The 27,990-nt window shown below is 51.9% G+C and overlaps 1 protein-coding gene across 7 annotated transcripts; it reads left to right on the top strand.

Annotated features, from left to right (window-relative positions):
• The first annotated feature begins 195 nt into the window (after positions 1–195).
• On the top strand, positions 196–27,990 carry SLC27A4 (solute carrier family 27 member 4). Of its 7 annotated transcripts, XM_075905880.1 has the most exons (14): positions 206–430; positions 1,627–1,767; positions 9,824–9,990; positions 10,761–11,155; positions 13,683–13,841; positions 14,405–14,474; positions 15,117–15,208; positions 15,843–15,952; positions 16,547–16,756; positions 17,192–17,318; positions 17,939–18,076; positions 20,557–20,721; positions 21,551–21,697; positions 22,083–27,990. In XM_075905880.1, exons 3-14 carry the CDS (start codon positions 9,830–9,832, stop codon positions 22,238–22,240), a joined length of 1,932 nt encoding a protein of 643 aa, XP_075761995.1. In that variant the 5' UTR covers positions 206–430; positions 1,627–1,767; positions 9,824–9,829; the 3' UTR covers positions 22,241–27,990. The 7 variants fall into 7 exon arrangements, 6 of the variants coding, with proteins under 6 accessions (XP_075761997.1, XP_075761995.1, XP_075761994.1 ...); XM_075905882.1 differs by lacking the exon at positions 1,627–1,767 and having other exon boundaries at positions 196–291; XM_075905879.1 differs by lacking the exon at positions 1,627–1,767.

The following is a 27,990-nucleotide window of genomic DNA, read 5'->3' as shown; positions in this document are numbered from 1 at the left end:
AAAGAGCTGGGGGTACCATTAAACTCAGCTCTAGCGCGGTGGGGGTGGGGGACGGGGGGAAGGGGAACCAGCTGGGGGGGGGGGAGAACAATGCCCGGAAAGTACAAAGAGGGGCGTGAAGCGCCAGCTCCTTTCTGTAGGGACCACGTGCAGGACGTGGACCAAAAAAGACTACAGCTCCCAGCATGCCACGCGGCTCTCGGCCCCGCCCCCATTGCGGCACGGCTGGTTCCCTGGGCAGGGGGAGCTTGGCAGCGGCGGCAGCAGCTGGAAGACGCCGGCGCGGCCCCTGTAGGAAGCGCAGCTCGCGCCGCGCCCGGTCCCGTCTGCGCGGGGAGATGCGGAGCTGACAGCCGCTGCCTGGCTGGGGAGAAGGCAGCAGCCGCCGCGCGGTGTCCGCTTGGGGAGCGGCGCGGCCTGTCGGCCGGGGGTAAGGGGGGGCTGTGGGCCCGGCGTGCAGCGCCCCGGTCCCAGCCGTGAGTCCCCCAGGGCAGCTGCTGCTCCTTGGCTCAGCCCTGGCCGGGGCAGGGAGCCTTGCTGTTGGGATCGGGAGAGATTGGGGGGGGGGGCGTGTTCCGGCTCCGCTGACCTTCTCCTCCCCTTGTTGGGAGGCTCTCCCCACAAAGCAGCGTGCTGCTGACTCGGCCAGGTACAGAGATCCCCGCCCCCCAGGTCTAGGGGGCTGGTGTTGGTTGAGAAACCCCCCGCTGCCTTTCTGTGTGTGTCTTTCTGTGGGGAGAGGATGCTGTGAAATGGGGAAGGGTGTGGGATGAACCATTGTTTGATGGGGGCTTGGAAAGAGGGTTTAGGCTCTTTGCCATGCTTGAGCCGGATTGGCGTATGGGTGGTGCCAGACCGGGATGCTGAAAGGAAGGGGAATGGGAAATTGCTGTCGCCTCTCCTCAGGCACTGGACTGTAGTCCCCCTCTTGCTTCTAGCCTCCAGTGTCAGTAGTTTGAAAGAGAAAAGAAGCTGCCCTTGGATAGATGATCTGCTGTGCTGCAATGGGCCGTTTAGACCCCAGTCAGGTGGCTGTGTGAGACTGCCTAATATGACAGCCTAGCAAGCTGTGGAGCTCTTGTTTCCTTGTGTAAGCAGGTCTTGTGTATTCTAGCTAGGTAGAGAATGCACAGCTCCTTTCTGAAAGAAACCAGAGAAAGGTGCTGAGTTTGGTGGCAAAGCCTGTTAGGCATCCTGAAACAGTGCAGAGACTAAAAGGAGGACAAAAGCTTGGGACATGCATTGTATTCTTAGTTTAACCCCTGTGTTGCCTAAATATAAGCAATGCTTTCTTGTAGCATGAAACAGGGCTTGGTGCATACTGCTGCTGTTCACAAAGCATCCAAAAGTATGCTGGGCTCTCTGTGATCCAGAAGGGAAGGCAGCTCTTTGACCTAAGCCTCTTCCCTTCTCCCCCCCCCCCCAAAAAAAACCCAACCCCTCTTAAGCTTTGCTAGTTGCAGTATCTCTCTGATGGTCATGGTCAAATCCTGTCCCTGTCATTCCTGTCCAGTAGGTCGGGAAGGGCTTGCTTGAACAATGCTGCTGATTTCCACACCCTCCCCTTTACATTCTTTTATCAGAGAAGAGTAAACCATTGAACCTCTGTATCTTTCTTTATCATAGGGGCATCTGCAGAGCAGGCCCAGTTAAGGACAATCATCTCTTTTTATGACTCTGCTATGATCCTTGCACTTGGTTGGATAATGTAAGAGGTTGTACTGACACATTATTTCAGCCCCTGACAAAGGAGCAGAGCCAATGTAGGTAAGCACAGGTGGCTCAGCTGAGAGCTAGTAACACTTGACTGGGAACTGCCCCCTTTCGTTTAGCTTCCGTAGAAAGAGGTGGTCCAAGTTCACGGTCCACACCTACTGACATCAGCCATGAGTCTTGCCCAAACTTTCTCTATTTCCCTGAAGCTTGCAGGCTTGTGTGTTCCGTAACCCGGCCTTGCTCAGCCTGCATTGGAGGATAATCGGTCTTATAGGCAGCAGTGGAACTGTGAGGGTTTATTGGACCTGGGAGGTACTTTGAGATTCCCATTTGAAAGGGTCTCTGTGTGTGTCTATTTTATTTGTGGGCCTGTTGCCTCTGTCGGGAGGGTTTAGTAGGATCCATAATAGCTGCTGTATGTGTGGGAGAGAAGATGGCAGGAAGGAATGCTGCAGGGGGTGGAATGAGAGAAATGGGTGAAACCAGGGAGAGCTGTGGAAATGAAGAGAAACCTGAATTTAATGCCATAAAACTGTGGTCACCAGCCAGTAGATTGCGATCTACCAGTAGATCTCAGGGGCTCTAAGAGTAGCTCTTGAGCCCTCTCTGAACTGCGCACCTGCGCAGTACATTTACATTAGATTTCCTCATGTAATGTAGGCGGGGCTTCAAGGAAGGGGCGGGGCAGTAGATCTTTGCCTGTTCTGAGACTTAAAAAGTGATCTTGGGTGTAAAAAGGTTGGAGACCACTGCCATAAAAGAATGGAAGTCAGTGGAGAGGTTAAATAATGGGGAAGACCTGGCGAGAGCAGTAGTCTTAGCAGTTGTATTTTAGCTGGTTTAAGGGGGAGGGAGAAGCATGCCATACGATGTGCTTGCATCTGAAATTCCCAGAGGATGAGCTGTCATCTGGATAGAGAGGAAGGGATGGATTTTTGGAGCTATTGCAAACAACAAGGTGACAGCATTTGGTGAAGAGGGAGGAGTCAGTCAGCACTGATGGTGTGATAGGAGGAGTGCTGGCATGGCTGATGCTGATGGGGCAAGGCCAGAGAAAGAAAGTGTAACAGGATGTCAGGAGTTGACTCAGTATCCTGTTACTCAGACCCTGGCCAGTGTGCATTACTTGAGTCCTGATTGAAAGGCAGTTGGCAGAGGGTGCAACTTAACTGTCTGAGGGGCTAGTTGGATGGAACTAACCCCAGCAGCTGGGACCACAAAAGCAGACAAGAAGGATGTGTCAGGGAGGAAAGCAGGGAATCTGAAGGCTGAAGGTGGGTGGGCTGGCACTAATACAGTACTCTTCCTCAGTAGCAGGTGAAGGCTACTGATCATAAATAGCATGCAAATAACACTCCAGGTAGTGATCTGCTGAAGGGACATAATCAAGTGTAGTGGTGGGTTCAGATCACCTGATATAGTAGCGCTCGTGGTCTGTTACTGAGGCTGGAAAAGGTTTTCAGGGGACCACCACATGACAGAAGAGTTTGGAAGGAAAGACTGGCACAACTGTGGATGGGAACCATGAGGTGGGCTAGATTGTGGGATCTCCTAGAAACCTGGCTGCTCCGTCTCTGACAAGTCTAGTCCAGGGTTTTATAAAGGAATGAGTCAGTGACCAGGGAACTTGCGAACAGGGGCTGTTAACAGGGAGTTTGGAGAGGGAGTTCTCCAGATAAAGGAAGAAGCTAATACAGGACCCTTGAGGGAAATGGCTGTCTGTAGTGTGTATTTGTGTTTGTGTTTGGGGTTTTCTTGCTGTGTGCTGAGCTTGTTTGACTCTTTGGGGGTTTTTTTCCCCTGGGGTCTCTTCCAGCTCTATGATTCTAAGTGGATCTTGCCTTTTCTGGCTGAGTACTGAAATGAGAGTCAACAGGATACAAGATCCTGCTCAGATCTCCTTTGATGTTGAAGCATTGTTCCTATGCTAGGCAAGGGGAGGTATGGAAGCTGGAGTCACTCAAGAACAGCCAAGCTTCATTGACACATACGTGTGACTCTGGGGAAGGGAGGAGCCATTTGCATTTCCCCCCCCCCCTTACCACGGAGGGCAGGTCCTCCAGTGAGGTCACATGTCGAATCCACTCACCCTACAGCTGCAGGAGGTGTGTTCTCTCCATAGCAAGCACTGCTTACTTTTGGGGCATTGGTGGTTTCCTGGAAAAGAGGGTGTTACAGGCACCTTGCATAGCAGTAACCATCTCTATCTTTGGGTGTCCTTCACCTTCAGTGGTCCACAATCCCATTGTTTTGCCCCATAGACATTTCAGGACAACCAGGCCTGTCCTATGCTTTGTCTGGGGAAAGCTCTGGGGATAATATCTGGGATCTCTCACCCCCAATGAATGGAGGCATGAGGCACTGCAGCTAAATAAGTATTCACAGAAACAAGCTAGCCAGAAAGAGTTGGAACCTGCCTGGCTAACTCCCTTGCTTTCCCATCTGCTTGCCTCAGTTGGCTCCTGGGCTGATTCTCATTGGCTTTCCAGGCTCCAAAGGTCTCCTCTGTACTAGGAGAACTAGGAGCGGTCACAATCACAGAATGCCCCCGTGCCCTGCGGCAAGCAAGTTATCAACCCTAATTTTCCTCATGCTGGTGCAGCCAGACAAGACCTGAATTCCTAATATAAAAATCAAATGGGCGATGAAGCCCTGGTTGGAGCAATGCCTCCCAGGCTTGCACTTTATGCCGGGAAGGAGCAGAAACCAGCATGGGTTCAACATCTCAGCCTGTTGTCTTGGGAGCAGCTCCTGCACCTTGATGCTTTGAGAGGTGGCTGAGAGGCCCTGAGGATGTTCCAGGACATGTAATTCAGGTAGTTTTGCTCCTGGCCTGAGTGCTGCAATCCCAGGACCTCTGTATCTTATGATCTGACTCTCCTTTCTGCTGGCATATGGAGTGACTTAGTTAAGTGTGTCCTCTTCTTGGCACACAGCCAGCTTGGGGTTGGAAAGCCAAATGCATCAGAAAATGGGGGGACTGGCAAGAGAGGGACAGACAGACTTGGTGCTTTGAAGAACAGGGTGCTCACAGCATACTGTGATTGCGTTAGATGCTGGTTGTAGGAGGTTTGTGAGTCTGATACCCCTGGAAAGAAGCTAACCATGGCTCAGGGGAAGGCCCCATCAGATCCCCTGCATGGCAGCCCTCTGAGGTCAGTAGGGTTCCTTGTGGGTGCAGGGGTTTGCCTGCAGATAGGCTACAGCGGACAATAGTGAATAGTACTTCCCTCTGAAATAAGCAGCCCTTATACAGTACCAAGCACGTAGGGTTCTCCTGACCCTGCCTGGGGCCTCTCAGAACTTCTGCGATACAAATGCCTGCCTGCCTTATTATCTTGGCTATCTGTGACTCTGCCCATTAGCCCCATCTTCCAGATCAGGGAGGTTCTGGGAAGAGCCAGGAACAGAACCTAGAAGCTCTGCTTCTCCAGCCCTTCCCTGGATAAAATCACTAAAGCACAACACTGTGTGCAGTTGGTGACTGGAGCCAAACAAAGAGTAGGTCCTGCCCAGCTGAAAGGCAGAATGTGGGATATGTTGGAGAGGTCATTACAGCTTAGTATCTCAGGGAATGGGGGTCTTGGGAGCTTTCAGAAGGAGAAGGGTAAGAGGAGAGTTTGATGGATGTTAATACGCAACAAGAGGGATGGAAGTTTGGAAGTCTGGGATCCTTGAACCTGGAAGGATTGCACACAACATTCCCAGGAAATCTGAGTCCGTAGTCATATATGCATGTTACAGGAGTGCTTAGAACAAGGGGTGAGGAATGGCTATCTGTGACTGGGGCCAGCTGCGGCCCTCAGCTTGCCTGGTTCCGGCCCCTTAGGTTCAGCCCCCCTCCACCCTTCCAGCATTGGAGAGCCCATACTGGTGCTCCAGCCCCCCTACTGCTCTCCCTGGGGGCTGTAGTGCACAAAATCTACTGGGCTTGGCTCACCCCAGGCTCTGGTGTGTGAGGGGAAATGTGGGGGATTATCTTTCTCCTTCTCAGTCGGGGGCCATGGTGAGGTTTTTGTTCTGCTTCTCACTTGTGTGTGATTTTTCTGTGGATCAGTGGCCCCCAACCCAAAAAGTGTTCTCGCCTGTGGCCTAGGGGATCCAGTCAGCAGTTAGCTCTCCCTCCCCCCGTGCATCATCATGTTGTTGGCCCACATCCCCCTGGGTTAGGTTTCTGCATTAACAGACCATCTTCAGGGTATTCTCTGCAGCCCTCAGCAGTGCTCTTGCTAGCCTCAGAGGACTGGGAGAAGTGTGTGATGCCAAAGAGATGTCTCCTCCAGTGAGCTCAAAAGCAGCCAAGCTCCCATGTTTGTCTGGAGAGAGTAAGAGCCAGGGGATGATTGCACAGAGCACTGCCCCTCCCCCCCCAGACTTCTCCTGGGTCCAGAGAACTAAAAGGTTCCTGGTCCGAGCTTGTAATTGTGAGGAGATCCATTGTTGCCCCAATCACTGTGGGTCAAAGGTGTCTGCCAGTTCAGGGTCGTTAAATCTGTGCTGCCCAATCTTTAGATGTTGTATTCACTGTATCGATTAATTTCCAGTTGTCACTTTGAGGGTTGTCCCAGGATCAGTCCCAGTATTTAAATTAATCTGTGGTTGAGAACCCTGGTGTACACAGGTGGAACACTCATGCGAGCAGAACTCTTGAATATTTACAGATTTAGTTTATTAACACATGTAGCACAATCACAAACACCACAACTGCACAAAATAGACAGACTGTACATCTGAATTTCCATGCCACATACTTACACTGTTCCTTCTAGAACGGCCTGAAGTGTTAGCCTTCATCTTCCTCGTTACCCTTCCCATTGTCACCAGGGGACATCATTCTGGCACCTCCTAAATCTCCTCCTACTGCCCCCAGGCTGGGATGCCACTTTTATAATATATTACACTGATGTTCTGTTTGATGCATATTCAGTAGGTGAAGTCTCTCTCTTTATTCGTATTTCCTCACCTTACTAATTGTGAAGTGTCTTTTCCTATAGGTCAGTATAGCATTGATCTCAACTTATTATCATGTGTCAGTTTGTTACATGTCCCCTTCTATGATTGTGTATCACATTTGTTATTTTCCTACATGGTTATTTTATTTTAATTGATTATTTGGGTTTTTTCCAAAGACGTGATGTACTTGTTAAGTTTGAGGGTAGCCCCTATGCCATTGAAGGCTGCTTTATCTAAGTGGAAGGTCCTGAATACATTGACTTTGCTATTTGGGTGAAAGGTCCCAGGCATGTGCATGCTAGCTTTGCCATGGTTCAGCATACAGGAAGTGGCCTGTAAGTCTCTTGTGTTACAGCCAAACTACTTTAGAATATAAACTTTTTGTACTATATTAATAAGCATATAATCAAACCATAAGGAAATAAGACAGAAAATATATCTATAGGCTAGGGATGTTAAATAGCAGTTAGTAAGCTAATTGAGTAGTTGATGGAATTTCCATTGACTACTTAGTTAGTCGATAAGGGGGTTAGTTGCGGTTCTGCTTTTTAAATATAGTAAGAGCTTGCTTGTGGGACCTTGACCGCTGTGGGAGATTAGCTTGTGGTTGCCTTCCCCTCTTACTACATTTAAAAGGCAGAGGGTCTGGGACTGGGCGTGAACCAGGACAGCTGAGTCCTGGTTTACCCTGGGGTTCCAGATGCTGCACCTCTGCTTTTAAATTAGTAGGGGCCGCCAGGCACAGAAGAGCAGTGTCTGGGACCCAGCACAAGCCTGGTGGCTCTTGCTACATTTAAAAAGCAGAGATGCATGTTTGAGACCCAGCATGAGCCAGGACTGCTCAGTCCCAGTGCAAGTTGGGTCCCCTGCGCTTCCCCTTCCTGCCCCGCGGAGACAGTGCTGGGGGGAACCAGCTTTTAAGCTGGTTCCATCCAGCACCTGCTCCTGCTCTCCCCTCCCCTTGCTGCCTCTGGGTGTATCTAGACTACAGAGTTTTGTCGACAAAAGTGGACTTTTGTCGACAAAACTATACCTGCGTCTACACTACCGCTGAGTTCTGTCGACATAATGTCGACAGAACTCAGCAGTTTTGTCGACGCTGGTAAACCTAATTTTACAAGGCATAACGCCTTTTGTCGACGGAGTTCTGTAGACAGAAGGTGTTATTGCATCTAGGGGTACGTCTAGACTACAGGCTTTTGTCGACAAAGCAGCTTGCTTTGTCGACAGAACTGAATGTAGTCTAGACGCTCTTTGTCGACAGAAGCTTTGTCGACAGTATCTGTCGACAAAAGTCTAGTCTAGATGTACCCTCTGATAGCGGCAGTAAGGGATGGGGGAAGTGACTAGTCGAGTAGTGACTTGACTACCTGATAAGCCTAGGCTTATCGGGTAGTCGACTACTTGACTAGTCACTTATATCCCTACTATAGGCAAGCAAGCGGTTTAGCCTGATCAGCTACATTGATTTGCAAGAGTGAATAAGAAATAATGTGTTTAATTTTCTTCCCTTTCACCCTGCGCTTGTGTGAAGCACCAGCCTTGCTTGTGGGACCTTGACCGCTGTGGGAGATTAGCCTGTGGTTGCCTTCCCCACTGGATGTTCTGCTGTTATGGAGAAGGATCCTCTAAATTGCTGCCCTACTGTGCCACTGCCAGTGGAAATGTCAACCCACAGGAGTAGTCTCCCCACCTGGTCTGGCTGTCAGTGAGGAGGATTGCGGGGGAGATGGTAATGCAAGAAAGTCACAGCTGACCCGTAGGGGAGAGTGTTTGTGCTTGTGGCTTGAGGTTGCCCTGGCATTACCCTGTGCCCCTTGAGAGGAAAGCATGAAGGCCGGTACAAATGCATAGGGGCTCGGAGGCCATCTGGCTACCGACAACTATTAACGTACTTTGTTTGACAATGAACATGACTTGGGTGCCTTTGTATCTTACCTGAGTCTGTAGTCTTTGGGCATGCTAGTGAAGTCTATTCTGCTAGCTACCTGCTAGTTTGAAACCTCATCCTTGACCAGAAAGCACTGCATCAGTGACATGTCTGACACCTGCACAATGGTCCCATGCATATTATCACTGTTTCATGTGTGGGGAAACGGAGGCAGGGAGATGGTGGAACTTGTCCAAAGCCACAGAGAAAGCGCATGTGTCAGAACTGGGATTAGGCCTCTGATTCCCAGTCTTGTGCTCTAGCTCCTGGTACATATCTCTCAGTCTCTCATTATGTCCCCATGTTCAGCTCCCCAAGTGGGAAGGACCATATCTCTGCTAGATTAAATTAACGTAGCTCCGCTAGGTTGGCTGAAAGATGTCTGTGCGACATGAATGGAGTGACACCAGTTTACTCCAAGAGGGGATTTGGTCCACTGAGTTCAACATACAATGCTGTAGAAGAGAGATCTGCCTGACTCGATCAGGTTCGTAACAAGGGCGGGGCAAGTGGGACACTCGCCCGAGGTGCATCATACTCAGGAGCGCTAAGATACAATACGTAAAAGTAATAAGCCGCAAAAGAGTGCGACACGGGCTAACCCAAGGAGAGGGGGTACGTCATTCATATTTTGCCCCAGGCGCAAAAATACCTAGTTACAGCGTTGGACTCGATCCCTGCATTCTTATCCTCTCGTTTTACCTTCTCCCAGTTCCATCCTGTGTCCCATCCTCCCCTCTAAATTTAATTACAATTCTAGTTCCTGCATGTTGCTGTTATGGTCTCAGTCCTGGCAGATACCTGCTCATGGCCAGCCTGCTTTGAGTAGGGCTGGTCACCACTGATTCTTATCAAACTAGCAGATGGAGCCCTAGCTACACCTCCCTGGTGAGCTGTGCTTGGGGTAAGTGCAGGCCCAGCCTGGGGCAGAAGACATCCTGGCAATGGCTGTTTCAGATGGCTTCATATGCTGCTACCAATCAGTTTTCAGGGAAGCCCAACAGAGTGCCATGCAGGGGTTCAATCCTGCTTACTTTATTGCCATGTGTGACCTGTGTAAGGGGAGCGGGACTTGGCCCATTTTTCCCTCCCTGCTCCCACCTTGACAGCTCCCAAGGCAGGGAAATTGCAGTTTCTTTGTCACTCCTGCTCCAGGTTGGTGTTTGTTCTGGGGAATCATCAAAGACAAAACTGGTGACTGATCTCCACTCTCTCCCCCGACAGGCTGAGATGTTGCGGCTGGCTGCCCTCACCGCGCTCTTCGTGCTCTTCAGGCTGGTCCTGAAACTCTCTTGGATCCAGGTGATCCCTGCACTCATCATATTCTACTTGGGCTCTGGGGGATGGAAGTTCCTGCGCATTGTCTTCAAGACAATAAGAAGGGACATCACGTAAGTGTCCTAAGGCAATCTGCCTCTGTCCCAGTTTGCATTCAGGTGACCCTCAGCGAGGCAGGGGGAGCTGAGGCAGCCAAGATGTGGGGAGCATCCTGCTCTGGTTGGGGGAAGGCAGGAATGAGAGTGGAGTGCTCCAAATACCAACATCTTGCCTGCAGCTCAGCCCCGGGCAGCTCAGCAGGGGGGTCTCAGCCCCTGCCAGGCAAGGGAGGGAGTCTCACTGGGGACCCAGGATCTCGCTGGGATCTCTCACCGTGTCTCCCCGAGATGATTGCAGCTGAAAGCCTGAGGCTGGTGACTGCCTCTGACCTTGTACTTCAGTCGGTCCCTGACGACTTGGCAGTCAGGTGTCTGCATCCGGGACCTGAGAAAAGAACGCACTATGATCAAGGATGAGCTGGCTTCCAGGGAGGCAGCAGGGGGGTGTGAGTAGGAGGGAACAAGGTGCTCCTTGGCCTGTTGCACAGTATCTGCTGCCCCAAGGTGGTGGGAGCCTTCATAACCCAGGTTGGGGCAAGTGGCTGGGTTCTGACCTCTTCCTTGCTTCTTGGGTGTAATCAGTTCCTGGTGATAAAGGGTCCCTCTGGAAAGCTCTTTCCTGCCACCATAGACTATGGGAACACTGCATCCCTGCTCCCTCCACATGACCCAGATCCCCTGCTTCCCCTGAGCAATGGGAGGGAGGCCTGCAGTCTAGGCTGGGTCTAGTTGCATGGCCTCCACATGGATGAGTGCAGAGAATCCTCTGGCCATTTGGTTGGCAGCACGGGTCTAGTCCTGCTGAGGGTCAAGTGGCAGGTGTGGCGGCACGTGAGGGAGAAGAACACCATTCCCAAGATCTTCCAGAAGACGGTGCACAAGTACCCGGAGAAGACGGCATTGATCTTCCAGGGAACGGGTGAGAGCTGGACCTTCCGCCAGCTGGATGAGTACTCCAGCCAGGTGGCCAACTACCTGTATGAGCAGGGATTCCGTTCCGGCGATGTCGTGGCCTTGTTCATGGAGTCCTGCAACCAGTACGTGGGCCTCTGGCTGGGGATGGCCAAGATTGGGGTGGAGGCAGCGCTTGTGAACTCCCACCTGCGCATGGAGGCCCTGCTGCACTGCATCAACATCTCCAACTCCAAGGCTGTGGTTTTCGGGGCTGAGATGATGGAAGGTGAGAGGCCCCAGTTGGTCGTGTGCCCAGATCCCTGCCACTCCCAAGCATGTTATTTGGGCCTCTCAGCACTGTGCTCCTTCCCTCCACTCCCCACCCCCACCCCATCTTTGCCGGCTAGTCTCTTTGGTGGTAAGATTAGTTGCAGCTACTAAGGTGGGCCCCTGAGCTGCCGTAGGGAGGTCAGTGGGGTGATTCCAGTGTGGCTGCTGACATGAAACCCTCTGGCTCCGCTGCTGGCAGGGTCTCTCTGCCAGCGGATCAGTTCAGGGGAGAGGAAGTTTGCTGCCATGAAAACAGGCATTTTCTGGCAGCCTCCCAACTTGTTGTGGTTATGGCTGGGGTTTTGCACTATATGCTACTGCCTTTGTGATGAGTCAATGGGATTAGGGAACCCCCTGCCAAGGGCTGAGCCAGGTACATGCCCAAGAGGAAGAGTCACTATCTGGAATGAACCAAGAGTACCTCTACACAGCAGTGTTCTCAGAATAACGGACATTATTCCGAAATAACATAGTCTGCGTCTACACTACAAGCAGCTATTTCGACATGATGTTGAGCTGGAGGAGTTCTTACTCCAACTCCTGTAGCCCTCGTTTCATGAGGCGTAAGGGAAGTCAGAGGAAGAGTGTTCTACCTTTGACTTCCTGCTGTCTAGAGAGCGCCAAAAGCCGAAATAAGCTATTTTGACTTCAGCTACGCAATTGATGTAGCTCAAGTTGCGTAGCTTATTTCAGCTTTAGCCCTACTGTGTAGATGTGCCCCAAGGGACTAGAATATAAGAACTAAAGCAGTTGGGAAAACCTAGGCTGAATATCAGGAGCTGGGGGGCTGTGGTTAGGTTGTGGAGCCATCTCTAGAAGGAAGCTCCAGCCCTGGAGGTAGTCTAAAACAAATCTCAGAAAATACAGTAGTTGGTTCAGGAGATTGGTCCTTGTCACTCCAGGCTGCTGGTTCAAATCCAGTCCTGGTCAGTAGCGACTGAGGGCCTCATTACCTCTGTGGTGAAGTTATGCCAGTGTAAAGCAGGCCTGAGAGCTGTTTGGCCACCTAGTGAAATGAGTTTGCTGGGTCTCAGCCCTGACCACAGTGGACAAGTGTCACCTAAGCCATTACTCCAGTTGGTCCTTATTGGGTCCCTCCGCTAAGGGGCAACCAACACCAAACAGAGAGGGACTTCTCTTGTCCTGACAGTTGGTCCCTTTGTAGTAGGGATAAGGCATGTTGGCAAGGCCATGTGGGGGAAGCTCATCCTGCCTGTACTGCGGATAAACAAAGTGCTGTTTCCCCTGAGTCCCTCTTGTGAATATTTCCCTGTCACTTGTTGACTTGATGGCATATGGTCACACAAGTGAGTCAAGTCAGAGGACTGGATGAAAGCCAGCTCCCGTTTTGGGGAGAGCTATGGCAGCTTGGTGACTTCCCCCATCATGTGTCGGTACTGTTGGTCTCTTCACCCGACAGCAAGATTTCACATTTGTTAGGATTCTCTTCTGGTGACCAGATGTCCCAATTTTATAGGGACAGTCCTGATATTTGGGGCTTTTTCCACTTCCGTCCCAGTATTTCACACTTGCTGTCTGGTTGCCTGCAGCTCCAGTGCCCAGAGGTCACTCTGCAGTTTGGCTCCATTTTGTTTTAGTCAGGGTGCTGGAACAATTTTATGGTAGAGGGACGGGCTAAACGCCATTGCCCAGAACGGTACAGCCTATGTAGGGGGAAGCCAACATTCATCTATTATTACTCCAAGCCAGAGGTGCTGACACCTCCCCAGGCACCACTCGTTCCAGCTCTCCTGGCCTTTGCTCAGCGTTGTCCGCAAACATCGTCTGCGTTGAATTCACCTGAGACACTGATGGGGCAGAGGAGAAACGGGAGTTTTTGATTTTCTTTTTCTTAATAGAACCTAAAATGGTCCTAGGCTGTGGCCATCAGGAACATTCCAGGTTTGGAGACTGACAGAAGCCTCCCAGTTATGGTGGCAGCAATTTCATGGACAGTCTGACACTGCTCTCTAGAGCAGTTTCTCAACTTTTTTTTTTTTAAATAAATAAAGTACCCCTTTTTTTAAAAAAAATAAGTACCCCCCAGTACCTACAGTTTTCAGACACAGATTTTTTTCTACTGTTGCAACACATTTGTTTAAACAACTTATTTGTAGCCGAGTGGGCAATGAAATGTTTGGGTGTAAAATAATAAAACGCTGTAAAACTTAAAACAAAAATTAAGTTTTCTCCAAATTTCAGTTGTTGACGTACCCCCCCCCCCGGACTTCTCTCGAGTATCCCTAAGGGTACTCATGTCACTGGTTGAGAAACACTGCTCTAGGGTCAGTGTCGCTGCTCTAGGGTCAGTGTCGCTGCTCTAGACCCTAGCCTGGGTGAAGCGAGAGCCAGTTGCTGTCTCAGGCTGGGGGAAGGCAGACCAGAGCTGGGGCAGGATATGGATGCAATGCCAGCTTTGAAAATAGGGGGCTTTGTACGCTTTAACCCCCGCCACCTCTCACTGTGCTCTCCTTCCTTCCCAGCCATGCAGGAGGTTCAGCCCTCCGTGGGGAAATCCATTCGTCTCTTCTGCTCTGGAGAGTGGAAACCAGAATCCGCTCCCCCAGGCACAGAACACCTGGACCCCCTCCTAGAGACGGCTTCTCGGCACCTGCCAAGCCCTCCAAAGAAGGGCTTCCTAGGTATGTCCCATGTTGCGAGGTGTGGAGGGAGAGGGTCTCTGTGCTCTTCCCATGTGTCATCCAGCAATGGCAAAGGGTAATCCGAGAGCGCTAGCAGCTCATCTGCTGCAGCTCCCCCTGGAGTGAAACCAATCCAGCCCCAGGCAGGTAAGCGGCAGAGAGGGGGCGGGTGTACTGCTTATGTCCGACTGCTCTGTGCGCGCTGGGAAGTTGGCTATCATACTGTTGGGTGAGCCGGGCTGAGCGCTGAGACAGAAGCTGAGTTTTAGTGCACTGATCTCTTCAGAGGTCTCCCATCAGAGTATTTACCTGGCCTGAACCCACTGGTGTGGTGAAGAGCCCCAAGGTGCTGTAGTGCTGTACAAAGAGTGAGGCCAGCTTGGCAAGCTGACTTGATGGCAGCCTGAGGAGGGGTGGCCGTAGCCACCGGGCAGGGAGCAAGTGGTCAGTAGCCTGATCCAGCCCTGCTGGCTCTGTGGGGGAAAAGTGTGCGAGGTGCTAAGGGGTGTGAGACGCTGATGTGAGGCTGAATCCTCTGCCTGCCTTCCCCACCTGCCCTCCAGATAAACTCTTCTACATCTACACCTCTGGCACGACGGGGATGCCCAAGGCAGCCATCGTGGTCAATTGCAGGTAAGGGAGAGTTGGGCAGGGATGCAAGGGGAATGGGAGTGGGATCTGGACTAGAGATGTAAAAGAGCCTTGGCTTATCGGATAGTCGAGCTGACTACTTGCATTCCCCCCACCCCTTGCTGCCTCTACATCAGAGGCAGCAAGGGAGGGAGGAAGTAGGAGCCAGTGCTGAGGGGAGCGGCTTAAAAGCTGGTTCCTCTACCCCAGCACTGTCTCCACGGTACCGCTTTCTCCCCTCCCTCTGCTGTGCAGGGGGGCCAGGGAAGGCTGCTCTGGCAGCAGCTCCTGTCCACGGAGAATTCCAACTCCCTGCTGGGACCCCCTGCAGTCAGGGGCTGCTGGACACGGTGCGAGCTGGGACTTAGCAAACCTGGCTCAGTCGTGGCTCATGCCAGGTCCAGAAGCTACCCCTGTTACAGCTCAGCAGTTTAAATGTTGTAGGAGCTGGGCTGCCTGCACGCCTGTTTCTTACTACATTTAAACAACAGAGCCCCGGCTCCTTCTGAGCACCTTCCCTTATTGACTCATGACTGAGTTACCTTCCTCTTAACAGCCTTAATCTGGACCCCCGCTAGCAGCAGAGGGCCCTGCTGGGCTGTTGCTCTGACATGGCTACTGATGCACTCACTTACTCTGCCCCAGGTACTATCGCATGGCCTCCCTGGTGTATTACGGGTTCCGCATGAGGCCAGAGGACGTGATGTATGACTGCCTCCCTCTCTACCATGCTGCAGGTACTGAGCATTGTGCATGCTCTGAGCCCTGGCTCCTGCATCTCCCCGCCCAAGCCTCTGCCTCCTTTGTCCTTGCCTGTCACGACAGCAGTCTCGCAGTCCAGGGACTGTTGTAACTATCCTCTGCTGTACACTTGTCTGGCTGTCCCCCACTGGATCAGTGCGAAGGACTGGGGTCTTCATATATCCCATTGGAACCACCTTGTAGCACAGGGAGCCCCGCATGAGGCAGATAGTGACTAGATCAGGAAACTGATAGTACAGACCCCTGAGATCTGTTCCTGACTCTTCACTGAGTAAGTTTGGGCATATCACCACCTGGCTGTGTCCCTCAGTTTCTCCATATATAAAACGGGTAGTGATGCTCTCTTTCCTCTGTAAGATGCTTAGAGATCTAAGTGGGTATCAAGGGGGCCCATCTAGTGATGGTGACTTTGGGAAATGGGCATCTCCCATTGAGAACTCGCCTGAGTCCTCCAGCTCCCCTCACATAGGCCATCAAACAGCCTTGGGATGGAGGTCCCTGGATTCAAACCAGATGCCTCAAAGTGAAAGGCTCTGTATTCTCAAGCCAGCCTGTCCAGTTGGCAGCAGCAGGAGGTTAATGGTTTCCCCTCCACTCCCACTTGCCCAGGTAACATTGTCGGGATTGGCCAGTGCCTCCTGCAGGGGATGACTGTGGTGATCCGCAAGAAGTTTTCAGCCTCTCACTTCTGGGACGACTGTGTGAAGTACAACTGTACGGTGAGGCAGTGGGGTGTAGGAGCCAAGTGGCAGGTGGGGGCACGGGAAGAGCTGGCTGAAGAACACTGAGAGTCTGTTCAGTGGAGGCCATGGATGTCTTCAGACAGAAGCTTTGGCTGACAGTTTCCTGTGGCAATGACTGTAAGGTCTGATGAGGGATGTTAGCTTTCGCCCCAGTCAAACCAGGTACCTGCTGCCTTAGGTGCTCCACAAACACAGACCAAACGCAGCTCCCTGCTGCAAGGCGCTTACAATCCAAGTAATTCCCCATCCTTTCCTTGCTCCTGCTCTTTATTGTATCCTGCTCTGAAGGGCAGTTGGTATTGTCTCCTCCGAGCAAAACAGGGATTGCCAGGCTAGGTATTCCAACCTAAGAGAAAGCAGCCAGCTAGGTGGGAGGCACAGAATAGACAAGCAGGACTCTTGGGTGCCATTCCTGGCTCTGCCACTGACTCACCGGGTGACCTGGGGCAAGTCTCTTCTTCTGTCTCTGTTTCTCCATCCGTACAATGAGGCTTGTCACTCCTCAAGTGCTCAGGTCCTGTGTGTAGGGTGCTGTCGAAGGGTGTGTCATGTTTCCCTTCTCTTCTGCAGATTGTCCAGTACATTGGGGAGATCTGCCGCTACCTCCTGAACCAGCCGTACCAGGAGATGGAGCAGCAGCACCGGGTGCGCATGGCGCTTGGGAACGGGCTGCGGATGTCCATCTGGAAAGAATTCATCTCCCGCTTCGGGATCCCCCAAGTCGCTGAGTTCTATGGTGCCACTGAGTGCAACTGCAGCCTCGGCAATTTCGACAACAACGTACGGACCCCACCCTCTGTGTCTGTCTTTCTGCCAGTGCTGCAGCATCTCCCCACCTGCTGCAGCCCAGCCCTCCCTCCTCTCCACCCTCCCCCTCAGCTGCTGAGAGTGACCATGATGTCTTGTGCAGACACGTGACCTTGGTGCTCCTGGAGGGGTGGCTCATGCGCTCTGTGCCTACAGGGCTGTCAGAGCAGGCCATGGTGAGGCTCTAGGGGCAGGAGCAGATTTCATTGGGGACATCAGGCAGGTGTGAGGCCCTTCTGCTGACATTGGCAGGGAGCTTTGAGTGACCTTGGGAAAGCAGCAATTTGTGTCTCTCTCTCTCATATATCCTGGCCAATCCCATGGGCTGGCAGCAGGGGGAAGCGAGGGTGAGGACAATGAGACTTCCAGCTGCCATTGGACTATGTCTCTGCCTTCTGTCAATTCCAGGTTGGTTCCTGTGGCTTCAACAGTAGGATCTTGCCCGGGATTTACCCTGTCACCTTGGTGAGGGTGGACGAGGACACCATGGAGCTGATCCGTGGGCCAGATGGACTGTGCATCCGCTGTAAACCAGGTGAAGGGGGATGGAGTGATGCGGGGAGCAGCCTCTGTCTGTTGGTATGTCCTTCTGTCCCACATACGTGAGCCCTGAACTAGAGACCTGCTTTGCGACTGAACGTGCCGATGATACTCATCAGAACGGAGACAAGAAGCATCCTCTGCTGTCATTAGACACTGTTCCCCAGCGGTGGGGTCTGTACGTTGTTGTCGAAATTGCCAGTTCAATAGGGGTGAGACAATGTTACCAGGTACTGGGTGTTGGATGTGCAGTGAGTGTGGTGGTTCTCAGCCCATTTCCAATGGTTCTGCAATCACTGGAACTCCCTGGCCATCCTGGGGCCAGTTTAGTGGAGAGCCCAAGCTCTGAATGGGCCATGGAGACAATGGCCATAGAGAGAGGAGCTCAGTTGGAGATTCTTTTCAGTCAGGGTTGAGCCATGCTGGGAGGGCTGCATGGGGGAAGCTTGCTGAGGATAAGCGGGACGCCAGGACGCTAGCAGCTGTTTGCACAGCAGAGCCTGCGTGTCCTGAAAGTGCCATCTCCGCCCACTGTCCGGCCTGCACCAAGGCAGGACATGTGCCTGCCATGCAGAATGGCTGGGATTGAGCGTATCCCTCACTCTCTGCCCACAGGGGAGCCGGGACAGCTGGTAGGACGCATCATCCAGAGCAACCCTCTGCTGCACTTCGATGGGTACCTGAACCAGTCGGCCACCAGCAAGAAGATCGGCCATGATGTGTTCACCAAGGGGGACTCGGTGTATCTTACCGGTGAGGGCCCTTCCCCTGGCTGCAGAAGGTGCACTCTGAGAGGAGGGGTTCATTTGGTCCCCTTGCTAGTCCTAGTGAGGCCTTTAGCTAACCCTCTGCTTACTGTCCCTGTGCAGTCTTTCTTGACTGCACTTAGCCCTTCCAGAGTCCCCACCTGCCACTGCAGACAGGAATGAAGAATCCCAACCCCTCTCCCTGACCCAAGAGCTGGGGCTGGGTAGTTTATCCATACGAGGCCTCCTGGGGAAGTGAATTGCAGGGGTGCCATTTCAGATTTTGATGGGAGGGTGTGACCTGTACATGCCCTTATGGAGGTGGGGGGGAAGAGAGTGAGAGCATGGGGGGGCAGACTGAGGACAGCAGCTTCAACAGTGATACTAAGCATGCACAGTACAAGCCAAGCAGCAAACTGGGAGAGGAATGATTCCATTCACCTCTCCTCTCCCTCCCCCCACACATATATCACCTCTTCTAGCACTACCAAGGCACTGGAAAGCTCTAGCTTGTTTGGCAGACACCTTAGCAATTAGCTGACAGGAGCACTGTATCTAAATCCTATATAAAGGAAAGAAAATTCTAATAAATTAGACCCACTCAGTTTTAATATTCATCCTGACATCTTGTGACAAGTCACTTAGGGAACACTGGTTAGCCTTAACATTGTAATGTATATTATTATTTTGTTACTAACTGCAGAGGAAGAGCCCAGGAGTCCTGACAGTCTCTCAGCTCTGGAAGTGGAGTAAGGTCTGCAGGGGGCAGATATATTTGGGCTCTATATGAGATCAGACTGGCCATACTGGGTCAGACCAATGCTCCATCTACCCCAGTATCCTGTCTTCCAACAGTGATCAATGCTAGATGCCCCAGAGGGAGTGAACAGAACAGGGATCATCAAATGATCCCTTTCCGGTCATTCATTTCCAGCCTCTGACAAACAGAAGCTGGGGCACCATTCCTGCCCCTCTGGCTAGTAGCCATTGATGGACCTATCCTCCTTGAACTTATTTTGTGTTTATTGGAACCCTGTTATAGTTTGGGCTTTTTACCATCTCCTGGCAAAGAATTCCACAGGTTGACTGGGAAAATTTTTTTTTTAAATCTGCTGCCTATAAATGTAACTGGGTCAGCTTCTTGTGTTGTTATAGTGAAGGAGGAAATAACATTTCCTTATTCTATTTTTCCACTCCACTCATGATTTTCTAGACCTCTAACATATCCCCCATCCCTTACCAAGCTGAAAAGTCCCAGCCTTGTTAATCATATGGAAGCTGTTCCCTACCCCAAATCATTTCTGTTGCCCTTTCTGTACATTTTCCGAATCCAGTATATCTTTCTTAGATGGGGTGACCAAATCTGCATACATTATTCAAGATGTGGGCATTCCATGACTTTATATAGAGGCAATATGATATTTTCTGTCTTATCTATTCCTTTCCGAATGATTCCCAATATTCTGTTATTTTTTAGTTTTTAGACTGCTACTGCACATTGAGCAGATGTTTTCAGGGAACTATCCACAATGATTCCAAGATCTTTCTTGAGTGGTAACAGCTATTTTAGACCCCATCATTTTTGTATGTATAGTTGGGATTATATTTTTCCACATGCATTACTTTGCATTTATCAACACTGAATTCCATCTGCCCTTGTATTGCCCAATCATCCAGTTCTGTGAGATCCTTTTGTGAGTCTTTGCAGTTCAGCTTTGAACTTACCTGTTTTGAGTAATTTTGTAGTATCTGCCAATTTTGCCATCTCATTGTTTGCACCTTTTCAAGAACATTTATAAATTGAAAAGTACTGGTTGAAATGCAAATCCCAGCAGCACAACACTCATTGCTACTCTTTCCCCCCCCCCCCCATATTTTAAGTACATGGCAATGTTTTCATGATGATCTAACAACCCTTCAGTTACTTGAATGCCCAGTCTTTTGTTATTCTTAATCACATGCCTCTCTCTTTTTACAACAAACTCTCCATCCCCAAGACAAAGCTGCGCAAGCAGCTCAAACTCTGTTGCAGTTAAGAACTGCCTCTGGAGCCAGGGCATGCAGCTTTAAGCAGACTTCAAGTGTGAAATCCAGGGGTTCAAACTTTAAAAGAGCTACTGCCCCCCTCCTCCATTTCTCCTAGGTGGTTCCCTTGGTGACTTGTCCAAGTGACAGAATCTTGATGTATTGTTAAGCGCAGGCTGTCACTGCAGTGACCAGATCATGATTCCTTCCGCTGCTCTGTGCAGCCCCAGAGCCAGTTCTCCTGGGTTCTATTCCCAGCTCACAACTCCTGATAGCAGGTCAGGTCCCTAGCTGTTGAATGGAGCGAACACTCGGGACCTACCTCGAGGTGGGGGATAATGAGGCGGATGTTCAGGAAGTGCTTGGAGAGCCCCGGGTAGAGGGCGCTCTAGAAGAGCAGCGTCCTAGTAATGCCGACCCTGGGAACCTTTACGCTCTTCTGACTTCCTCTGGCTCCCCCAGGAGATGTGCTGGTGATGGACGAATACGGCTACATGTACTTCCGGGACCGCACTGGGGACACCTTCCGTTGGAAGGGCGAGAACGTCTCCACGACAGAGGTGGAGGGGACTCTGAGCCGCATCCTCCATCTGACAGACGTCGTCGTCTACGGGGTGGAGGTGCCAGGTAACCGAGGCTGAGGGGAGCAGCCCTTGCCAGTCTTCCTTTGCCCTGGGTGCAGGGGTGACAGGCTTTCATCCTTTTGGCACATGGTGCCTGAACCCTGGCCTCCATCCTGGAAGTCATGTTGTTAATCCTGCTTCATGTGAGAAGGAGGAGGAAAGGTCAGGATTGGGGCACAGAACTTCCCATCTCTAGGCCATGCTATAAGTGAGAGTTTCCAGTTGTTCTGATTTGCCTGGGTGCAAATGATGACACAAGGTGCAGGGCAGAGTCAACCCACAGTCACTGATCTTGGGAGTTAACTCAGTCAGAGGCACCTCTAATGGGATGAGGTGGCACTAGTGTTCCCTGTAAAATGAGCTCTTGGATGACCACCCAGGAGAGATTCAGGGGCTGCCCAGTTGATGAGCAGAGTGCTCACAGCCTGCAGCATTTGTTTCTACTGGTGGGGCACATCTGCATATGCCTTGGGGCACACAACAAAATTTGTTCTGCACATGAGTAGGAAAAACTTAGCGGGAACATTGGTGGCCACTGGGCATCACTGGTGTGCCTTGGCTTGTAGGGCAATGGCATCTGGCCAAAACCATGCCCGATGATGGGGATGCAGTGTCGAGAGACTCGGTCCCTGCAGGTGTATTCAAACCACAGGCAGATGCTGGCAAGGGGGTCGTTGTTGTGGGCTGAAGTGTGTGTGTGGGGGGGGGGGTGCTGAAGGACAGACTGTATGTCTGATGCATTATTTAATGGAGCATCTAGCTTGCTGAAGCTGCTCCCGGACTGGGGGAGGTGGCATGTGAGTGACTGAGTGTCCCCTTCGGTCCTGTTCCAGGCACCGAGGGGAAAGCGGGGATGGCAGCCATTGCTGACTCCAAGAATTCCTGCAACCTGGAGAGCTTTGCCAATGAGCTGAAGAAGGCCCTGCCCTTGTACGCCCGGCCCGTCTTCCTGCGAGTGCTGCCAGAAGTCCACAAGACAGGTGAGCCCGCCCCGGCTGGAGGGCCCAGCTTGCTTTCCTTTTTAATGGACAAACAGCCAGGAGTGTTATCCTGTCTTCCTGGCTGGAATAGGGGCAATTCACTGAGAGACATTAGGTGAGTTGCCCAAAGGTGCAGCACAGCCTTAGAATTCTGCTCACAAGGGCCATGTCTTCTGGTCCCATCTCCGTCATCTATGGGCAGGATCTTATAAGGGGCTGGATGGGCTAATTCCCTCCTTGTGGGTGTTGCTAGTAGCAGGCTTGATTTCTAAAGAGGAGGCCCCTATCGAGAAGGTGGAGTGGAGTCATAGGGAGCTGCCATGATCTCCACAGGCCGCCTTCCTTCCCCACTGCTGTCCCTAACCCCTTGCTGCTTCCACCACAGGCACCTACAAGTTCCAGAAGATGGAGCTGCGCAGGGAGGGATTTGACCCCACTGTGGTGAAGGACAGGCTGTACTTCCTGGACTCCAGGCAAGGCTGCTACCTCCCATTGGACGTGGAGGCCTTCAGGAGGATCCAGTCAGGACAACAGAAGCTGTAGCGGCCGAGGCTCTGCAAGTCGCCTCTCAAATCCCTCTGCTGTGTCAGGAGCATTGGGAAGGATGACACGATGAGCACACGAGGGATTGAATGAGTTTTACAGACACAGATGGGTGTGTTGGGCAGGTGGAGGGGGAGGTTACATACCAAAGTATAGAATCATGACAGCTTTATTTTCTGTTTCATACAAGGGTGGGTGCCAGTGCAGTGAGCATTCATCTATGGCTGGGGAGGTGGGACCTTTGCCAGGCCAGGATGACAGATTGGAGAGCCCACCTTCCTCAGGCCTCTCTTTCCCTGACTTAGTTTTTCTCTCTTGATGTTCTTCTGATATTGCAGAGCCCAAAAAGGCAGTTGTATCTCTCACATGTCCTCAAGGAGGCTGGTGTTCCCCCAAAGCAGCCAGGCTGAGATGAATTTTACACCCGGCACTCAGCCAGCTAGGGACCATGATGCAGGGGCAAAATATTGCTGTCTTTGCAGTTTATTGGGGGGCAGAGTATGAGGCAGTGGGGTGTTGTGGGGTTCAGAGGAAGGAAGGTGTCTCTGCCATGCCTCATTCTTTCCAGGGAACAATTTCTCTATTTTCATAACCGTACTTTTTTTGGTCTTAATTTATTGTATTTTTTTAATCTGCCCCAGGCTTTTGCACTGGGTGGCAGGGACATCCTACTGCTAGAATATCCTCTCTCTTTCTCTCACAGGGACATCCTCTTTCAGCTGAGCCTGATTTTTTTTTTTTCCTTCCAGAGGTTAGGGCACAAAATCCACAGGCAGTCAGTTCCCAGACCTACCTGTCCCAGGAACAGACTGGAGCTGTGACCTTGTGGAATTGCACCTTCTTGGAGCTGCTCTCAGCTGGACTTACGCTCCGGGTGTGCAATGCTGCTGATCTGGTGTCATGGCACCTGCCAGCCTGGCTGTTTGTCACATGCCTCATGGTTGTAAAGACCATGCCATTAATCTCGTGGCTTTTATTTTCTTTCTGAGGTGTTGTGCACCTGCAAGCCTAGTTGGAGCCAGTGCTTGCCAGAAAATCCATGGGCCCATGCTCAAAGTGCAGCGTCCTCAGCTGGATCTGATACTAGGTGATTCCACAGTGAAGCTGGATGAAAGCAGGAAAGATCTATTCAGGGAAAAGCATGTGTTGTGTTTACACCGTAGCAGGATTACAGTGTTTCTGTATGTCTGTCTGTCAGCACGCTAGGGTAGGCATCTGCTTTATTCATTTATATTTGTGGATGTTCATCTCCCCCCCCCCCCCATCTAGTCTGCCCTCACAACTAACTTGCACATGAGTGATTTGGGGTTTCCCTCTTGTTGGGCTATTTAATCTGACCAGAGGATAATTTTCCCTCTTCTTTTCAGAAATGTCCTTGGGGAGGGGGAGATGGTTCTTACCTGGGGCTGGACCAGAAGAGCCAGGCTGCCAAATGGCTGTTTGCACTCTTGACACCCGTGTTTGAGGGAAGGGACCTGAATCTTGCTCACATACTACTGTGGCTGGCTCCCCTGTCAGCCAGTGTTCCCCCTGGCCAAACTAGAACTTGGGATTCTCTGCTCCAAAAACCCCAGTTTCTGGTATGAGCTACTGTAGCATGAGGAAGGCCAGGTTTGCAGACAGTGCTGCCACCACCAGACCAACTAATGGGTGAGACCATGCTGCAGAAGAAGACAGGTGTTTGATAACATAGTCACTTCTGTGGTAAAATCCTAGGGTCTGTCATTGGCAGCTAAATTTGGGCATATCCCCAAGTGTGTACTCATTGTCTCAAATGCCACCGAGTCAGCTGCATGTGTTTCTACTAGTGGTGCACATCCGCACATGCCTTGGCACACATACCAATTTATTCTGCAGGTAGATTGGAAAAAATGAGGGAATACTGGCATATGGTTCTTGTGTCCTGAGAAGCTTTCCCTCTGTCAGCTGTGGGAGAACATGCATACCCTGCAGGGGCCACTGTGGGAAACCACTGGAGGCTACCAGCCCTGGAGTGATTCTTTTTGTGTGTCCTTGTTGCAAAGTGGGCTTCAGCCTGAGTTAGAGCAAAGCCTTGGCTCTTACTCCTTCCCCGCCTCCCTTCCCCAGTTAACTAGCCTGGGCTTAGCACTCCTGCAGAAATGGGTCAGAGGCCTTTGTGCTTGTGCAGTAAGGGGACTTGAGCTAGAGAGCCTAAGTTAACTGTGGATACGGCTCTTTTTAACGTTCCCATTAGTAAGTCCAGGAAAACACCTGGGGTGCCAAAGTCTAGCTAACAGGTTGGGGGGGGGCACCTTTCTTCCCGGGGCCACTGAGTCAGCTCTCTGCATTTGAAGTGCATGGTTTCAAGGCAGGGGCAGGGAACCTGTTTTGGGTCGTGGGCCATTGACCCACAGAGAAATCAGGTGGGGGCTGAACGCAGGTGAGAAGCGCAAACAAACTCTGATTTGGCCTCTGACTGAGAAGCGGCAAGAGGCTCCCCACATGCTCCTTGCATACCAGAGGCTGGGGGGGGGGGAGCTAGGCTAATAGATTTTGTGTGCTCCAGTCCCACAGGGAAATGGTAGGGGGGCTGTAGCACCAGTGGGGGCTCCCCAGTGCTGGGAGGAGGGGAGCCCTGAGCCTCAGGGGCTGAATCCAGCCCTGGGTCTCAGGTTCCCCGCCCTGGTTTTAAGGGAAATACTGGGTCACTGACCCTGCCAAAATAATCAGCTTGTCCCTGCTGTAGTGCTCTCCAGGCTAGGGTAGCTGTTGTCCCAGCCAGTGCAGTGTGAGGGCTGGCCAGGGCAGATCTACAAATAGGCTCATCTGTAGCGCAGCAGTGGGGGAGCCATCCCAGTCTGGTGGCTTCATTCTGTTTGGCTACGTCTAGACTGGCATGATTTTCCAGAAATGCTTTTAACGGAAAACTTTTCCATTAAAAACATTTTCGGAACAGAGCGCCTAGATTGGCACGGACGCTTTTCCGCAAAAAAGCCCCGATTTCTGCAAAAAAGCCCTGAACACGAAAATGGCAAACAAATCTCAGCTGTCTACACTGGCCCTTTTGCACAAAAGTTTTGCGCAAAAGGGACTTTTGCCCAGACGGCGGCAGCAGCATAGTATTTCCGCAAGAAGCACTGATTTCTTACAGTAGGAAGTCAGTGCTTTTGCAGAAATTCAAGCGGCCAGTGTAGACAGCTGGCAAGTTTTTCCGGAAAAGCGGCTGATTTTCCGGAAAAACTGGCCAGTCTAGACACAGCCTTTGAGTAAAGCCCAACCCCCCCCCCCCCCCCCCCCCCCCCCCCCCGTGTGTCCTCTTCCCCATTCCTCACTAGGCGGAAACAGGCACAGAATCTGTGCTCCCACCTTAGTGCCTGGGCTGTGCCGCTGCCCTGGTGGAGGATAGCAAAGGAAGATCGAGTTTTCTTCCCAAGCCCCAACCTTGATGACACTGCAGTGCTAAAGGAGCCCTTCTTGTACAGATGGGCTCCTTTGGATGTTCTGCTGAGGAGGGCCATGGAAGTGGAGTGCTTTGCAGTGCTTTAAAAATGGGCCCTACCCCTCTGTGGCATCAGACCTGGTCTGGCTGGGAAGGAGCTTATTGTGAAGATGAACAAAATAGCTGGTGGGAAAGGGCTTGGCAGCGGCCTGCCTATGCCCCTCTCAAATGTGATGCCCATGCACATCAGTGGGAGGGCTTCAGTGTAGGGTTACCAGATAGCTTCAGAAAAAATACCGGACACACTTAATTGGGGGAGGGAGAAACCAGCCAGGAGGGAAGTGGGGCTGGCTGGGCGGGAGGGGATGGACGGAAAGCAGGACTGGTGAGAGGGGGTCGGGGGCAGCGGGGCTGGCTGGAGGAGATGAGGAGGGGCAGCTGGCAGGAAGCAGGGCTGGTTGGGGGCAATCGGGGGAGGAGATGTTGGGGGGAGCAGGGCTGGCTGGGGGGAGGAGGAGGAGAGAATCGGCCGGTGGGGAGCGGGACTGACCCAGGCACATGCAGATCCCAGGGCGCTGCCTGTCCTGTGCATGGTCCCGGCGAAGCATGAGCGAGTCCAGCTACGGCTCCACAATGCGCTTGAATAGCGCTCAGGAGTACGGCCAGGGCTTCTCCTCCTCCCCAAGGCGTCACTCCTACGTCAGACTCAACCAGAGGCTCCCAGCGCCCTGCCTCCCAGCCACTTCCCCCGCCAGGCTTCCGCGGGCGACCAGCTGGAAAACCAGAAAACGCCGGACGTTGCACATGTCTGATATTTTCTGAATTTTTTTACTGGACAGAAGGTCCAAAAACCAGACTGTCTGGTTGAATACTGGACACCCAGCAACCCCACTTCAGTGTAGGGTAGGGGTGGTCAAGAGAGCCTGTGTAGCCTGGATCTGGGCTGTGGCCGCACTGCTGCTCCCCTGCCCCATGGCCAATCAAGACCAGGAGGTGGTTCTCTCTAGGCTCTGTGTGCCCCTTACAGCGTGGTTGGGGGGGGGAGAAGACTTCATGCATTTCCCCCATGCACAGGCCCGGATTGGCCTGCGGTCAGGGGGAGCATGGAAAGTCTCCACGCAGCTGGCAGTTCTCTCTAGGTGCCTGGGGGGAGGCGGGAGCCGGTGGCAAAGACTTCACGTGCTTCCCCTGCCCCCAGGCCAATCAGGGTCTGGGGCAGGGGAGCCTGAGAAGTGCCCTAGCCTTGCCCCTTTGCCTAGGGTTTAACCAAAAATACTGACCCCCCCCAAAATCTGTTGGGGGGGGCCAGAAAAAGTTGAGGGGAAAAAAAAAAAGACCCCGAGAGTTCCATTAAAAAAAAAAAAAGCATGGCCCCTTTAAAAAATGCTTTTGAGGCTTTTTAGCCCTAACAGCTTGCTGGTGACTGTCCGCCATCTTGTCTCCCTGCTCCGGGGCTGCACAGCTCCACTGCAGAACCCAGTAAACACCCAGGATTTTCACCTACTGGCTGGGAAAAATCAGAAAATACCGGACATTTTAGGTATCCGGGACTTTCTGAAATTTTTTTACCAGACAGGAGGTGAAAATACCAGACTGTCTGGGTCAATACTGGACACCTGGCAACTCTACTTCTGCCTGAGACCCTGCCCCTTCTGGGGTGGCCTGGGGCCACTTAAAAATGTGTGAAATGGCCCTCCTTCTGAAACTATTGCCCACCCCTGGTGCAGAACAAAGCTTCAGCCAGCACAACACCAGTTCCCCATGTGACCAGTTGTTACATGGGGGCCGCTTGTGGGGCTGACCATGCCCTGCTGGGAAGGGAACATATGATAGGCTGCCCGTCAGAGCGGAAGCCCAGGTCAGCCCCTCACCATTGCTTTCAAGGGAGCAGGTCCCTGACAGAAGCTGTTCAATGCATGTGCTGCCAGGAGCGTTTCTGTTCTCAGCACTGGGCTTGCTTCTCTGCTCTTCGATTCAGCCCTTCCCACGTCTCACCACACTGGAATGTTTCTCTGTAGCCTTGTCTTGTCCTCCTCCCTCACATGTCCAGATGAGTCCATCCAGCACCCAAATGTGTTCATTTTCCCTGTGCTGAGGATGTTGAAATAATGGCACTCAGGCAGGTTTTGGGGCATGGTGGGGCAGTGCTGGACGGTGGTAACCTTCCAGGCTATCTCCACCATCAGCCTGGAAAGGAGGAGTGGTGAGAGGAGACTTTGCTTTCATGTCCTCCTCTGATGCTGTCTGTTTCCCTGTGTTGCACCTAGGGGCTAATAAGTCCTGATGTGAAATAAAATCATGGGATCATTGTGGCCACGAATGGAGGATTTCAAATTCTCTTGCAGCTGGA

Source organism: Pelodiscus sinensis, chromosome 22 (assembly GCF_049634645.1).
Source record: "Pelodiscus sinensis isolate JC-2024 chromosome 22, ASM4963464v1, whole genome shotgun sequence".
In the NCBI taxonomy this organism is placed as follows: domain Eukaryota; kingdom Metazoa; phylum Chordata; order Testudines; family Trionychidae; genus Pelodiscus; species Pelodiscus sinensis.
Note: the sequence above shows the minus strand (reverse complement) of the source record. Positions and strands in the feature narration are given on the sequence as shown.

Coding starts and splice junctions, on each gene's coding strand:
- SLC27A4 (XM_006119012.4), top strand. CDS start 9,557: ATGGCTTCATATGCTGCTACCAATCAGTTTTCAGGGAAGCCCAACAGA. Junction 11,156..13,682: donor CGGGGCTGAGATGATGGAAG/GTGAGAGGCCCC, acceptor CTTCCTTCCCAG/CCATGCAGGAGGTTCAGCCC. Junction 13,842..14,404: donor TCCAAAGAAGGGCTTCCTAG/GTATGTCCCATG, acceptor CCTGCCCTCCAG/ATAAACTCTTCTACATCTAC.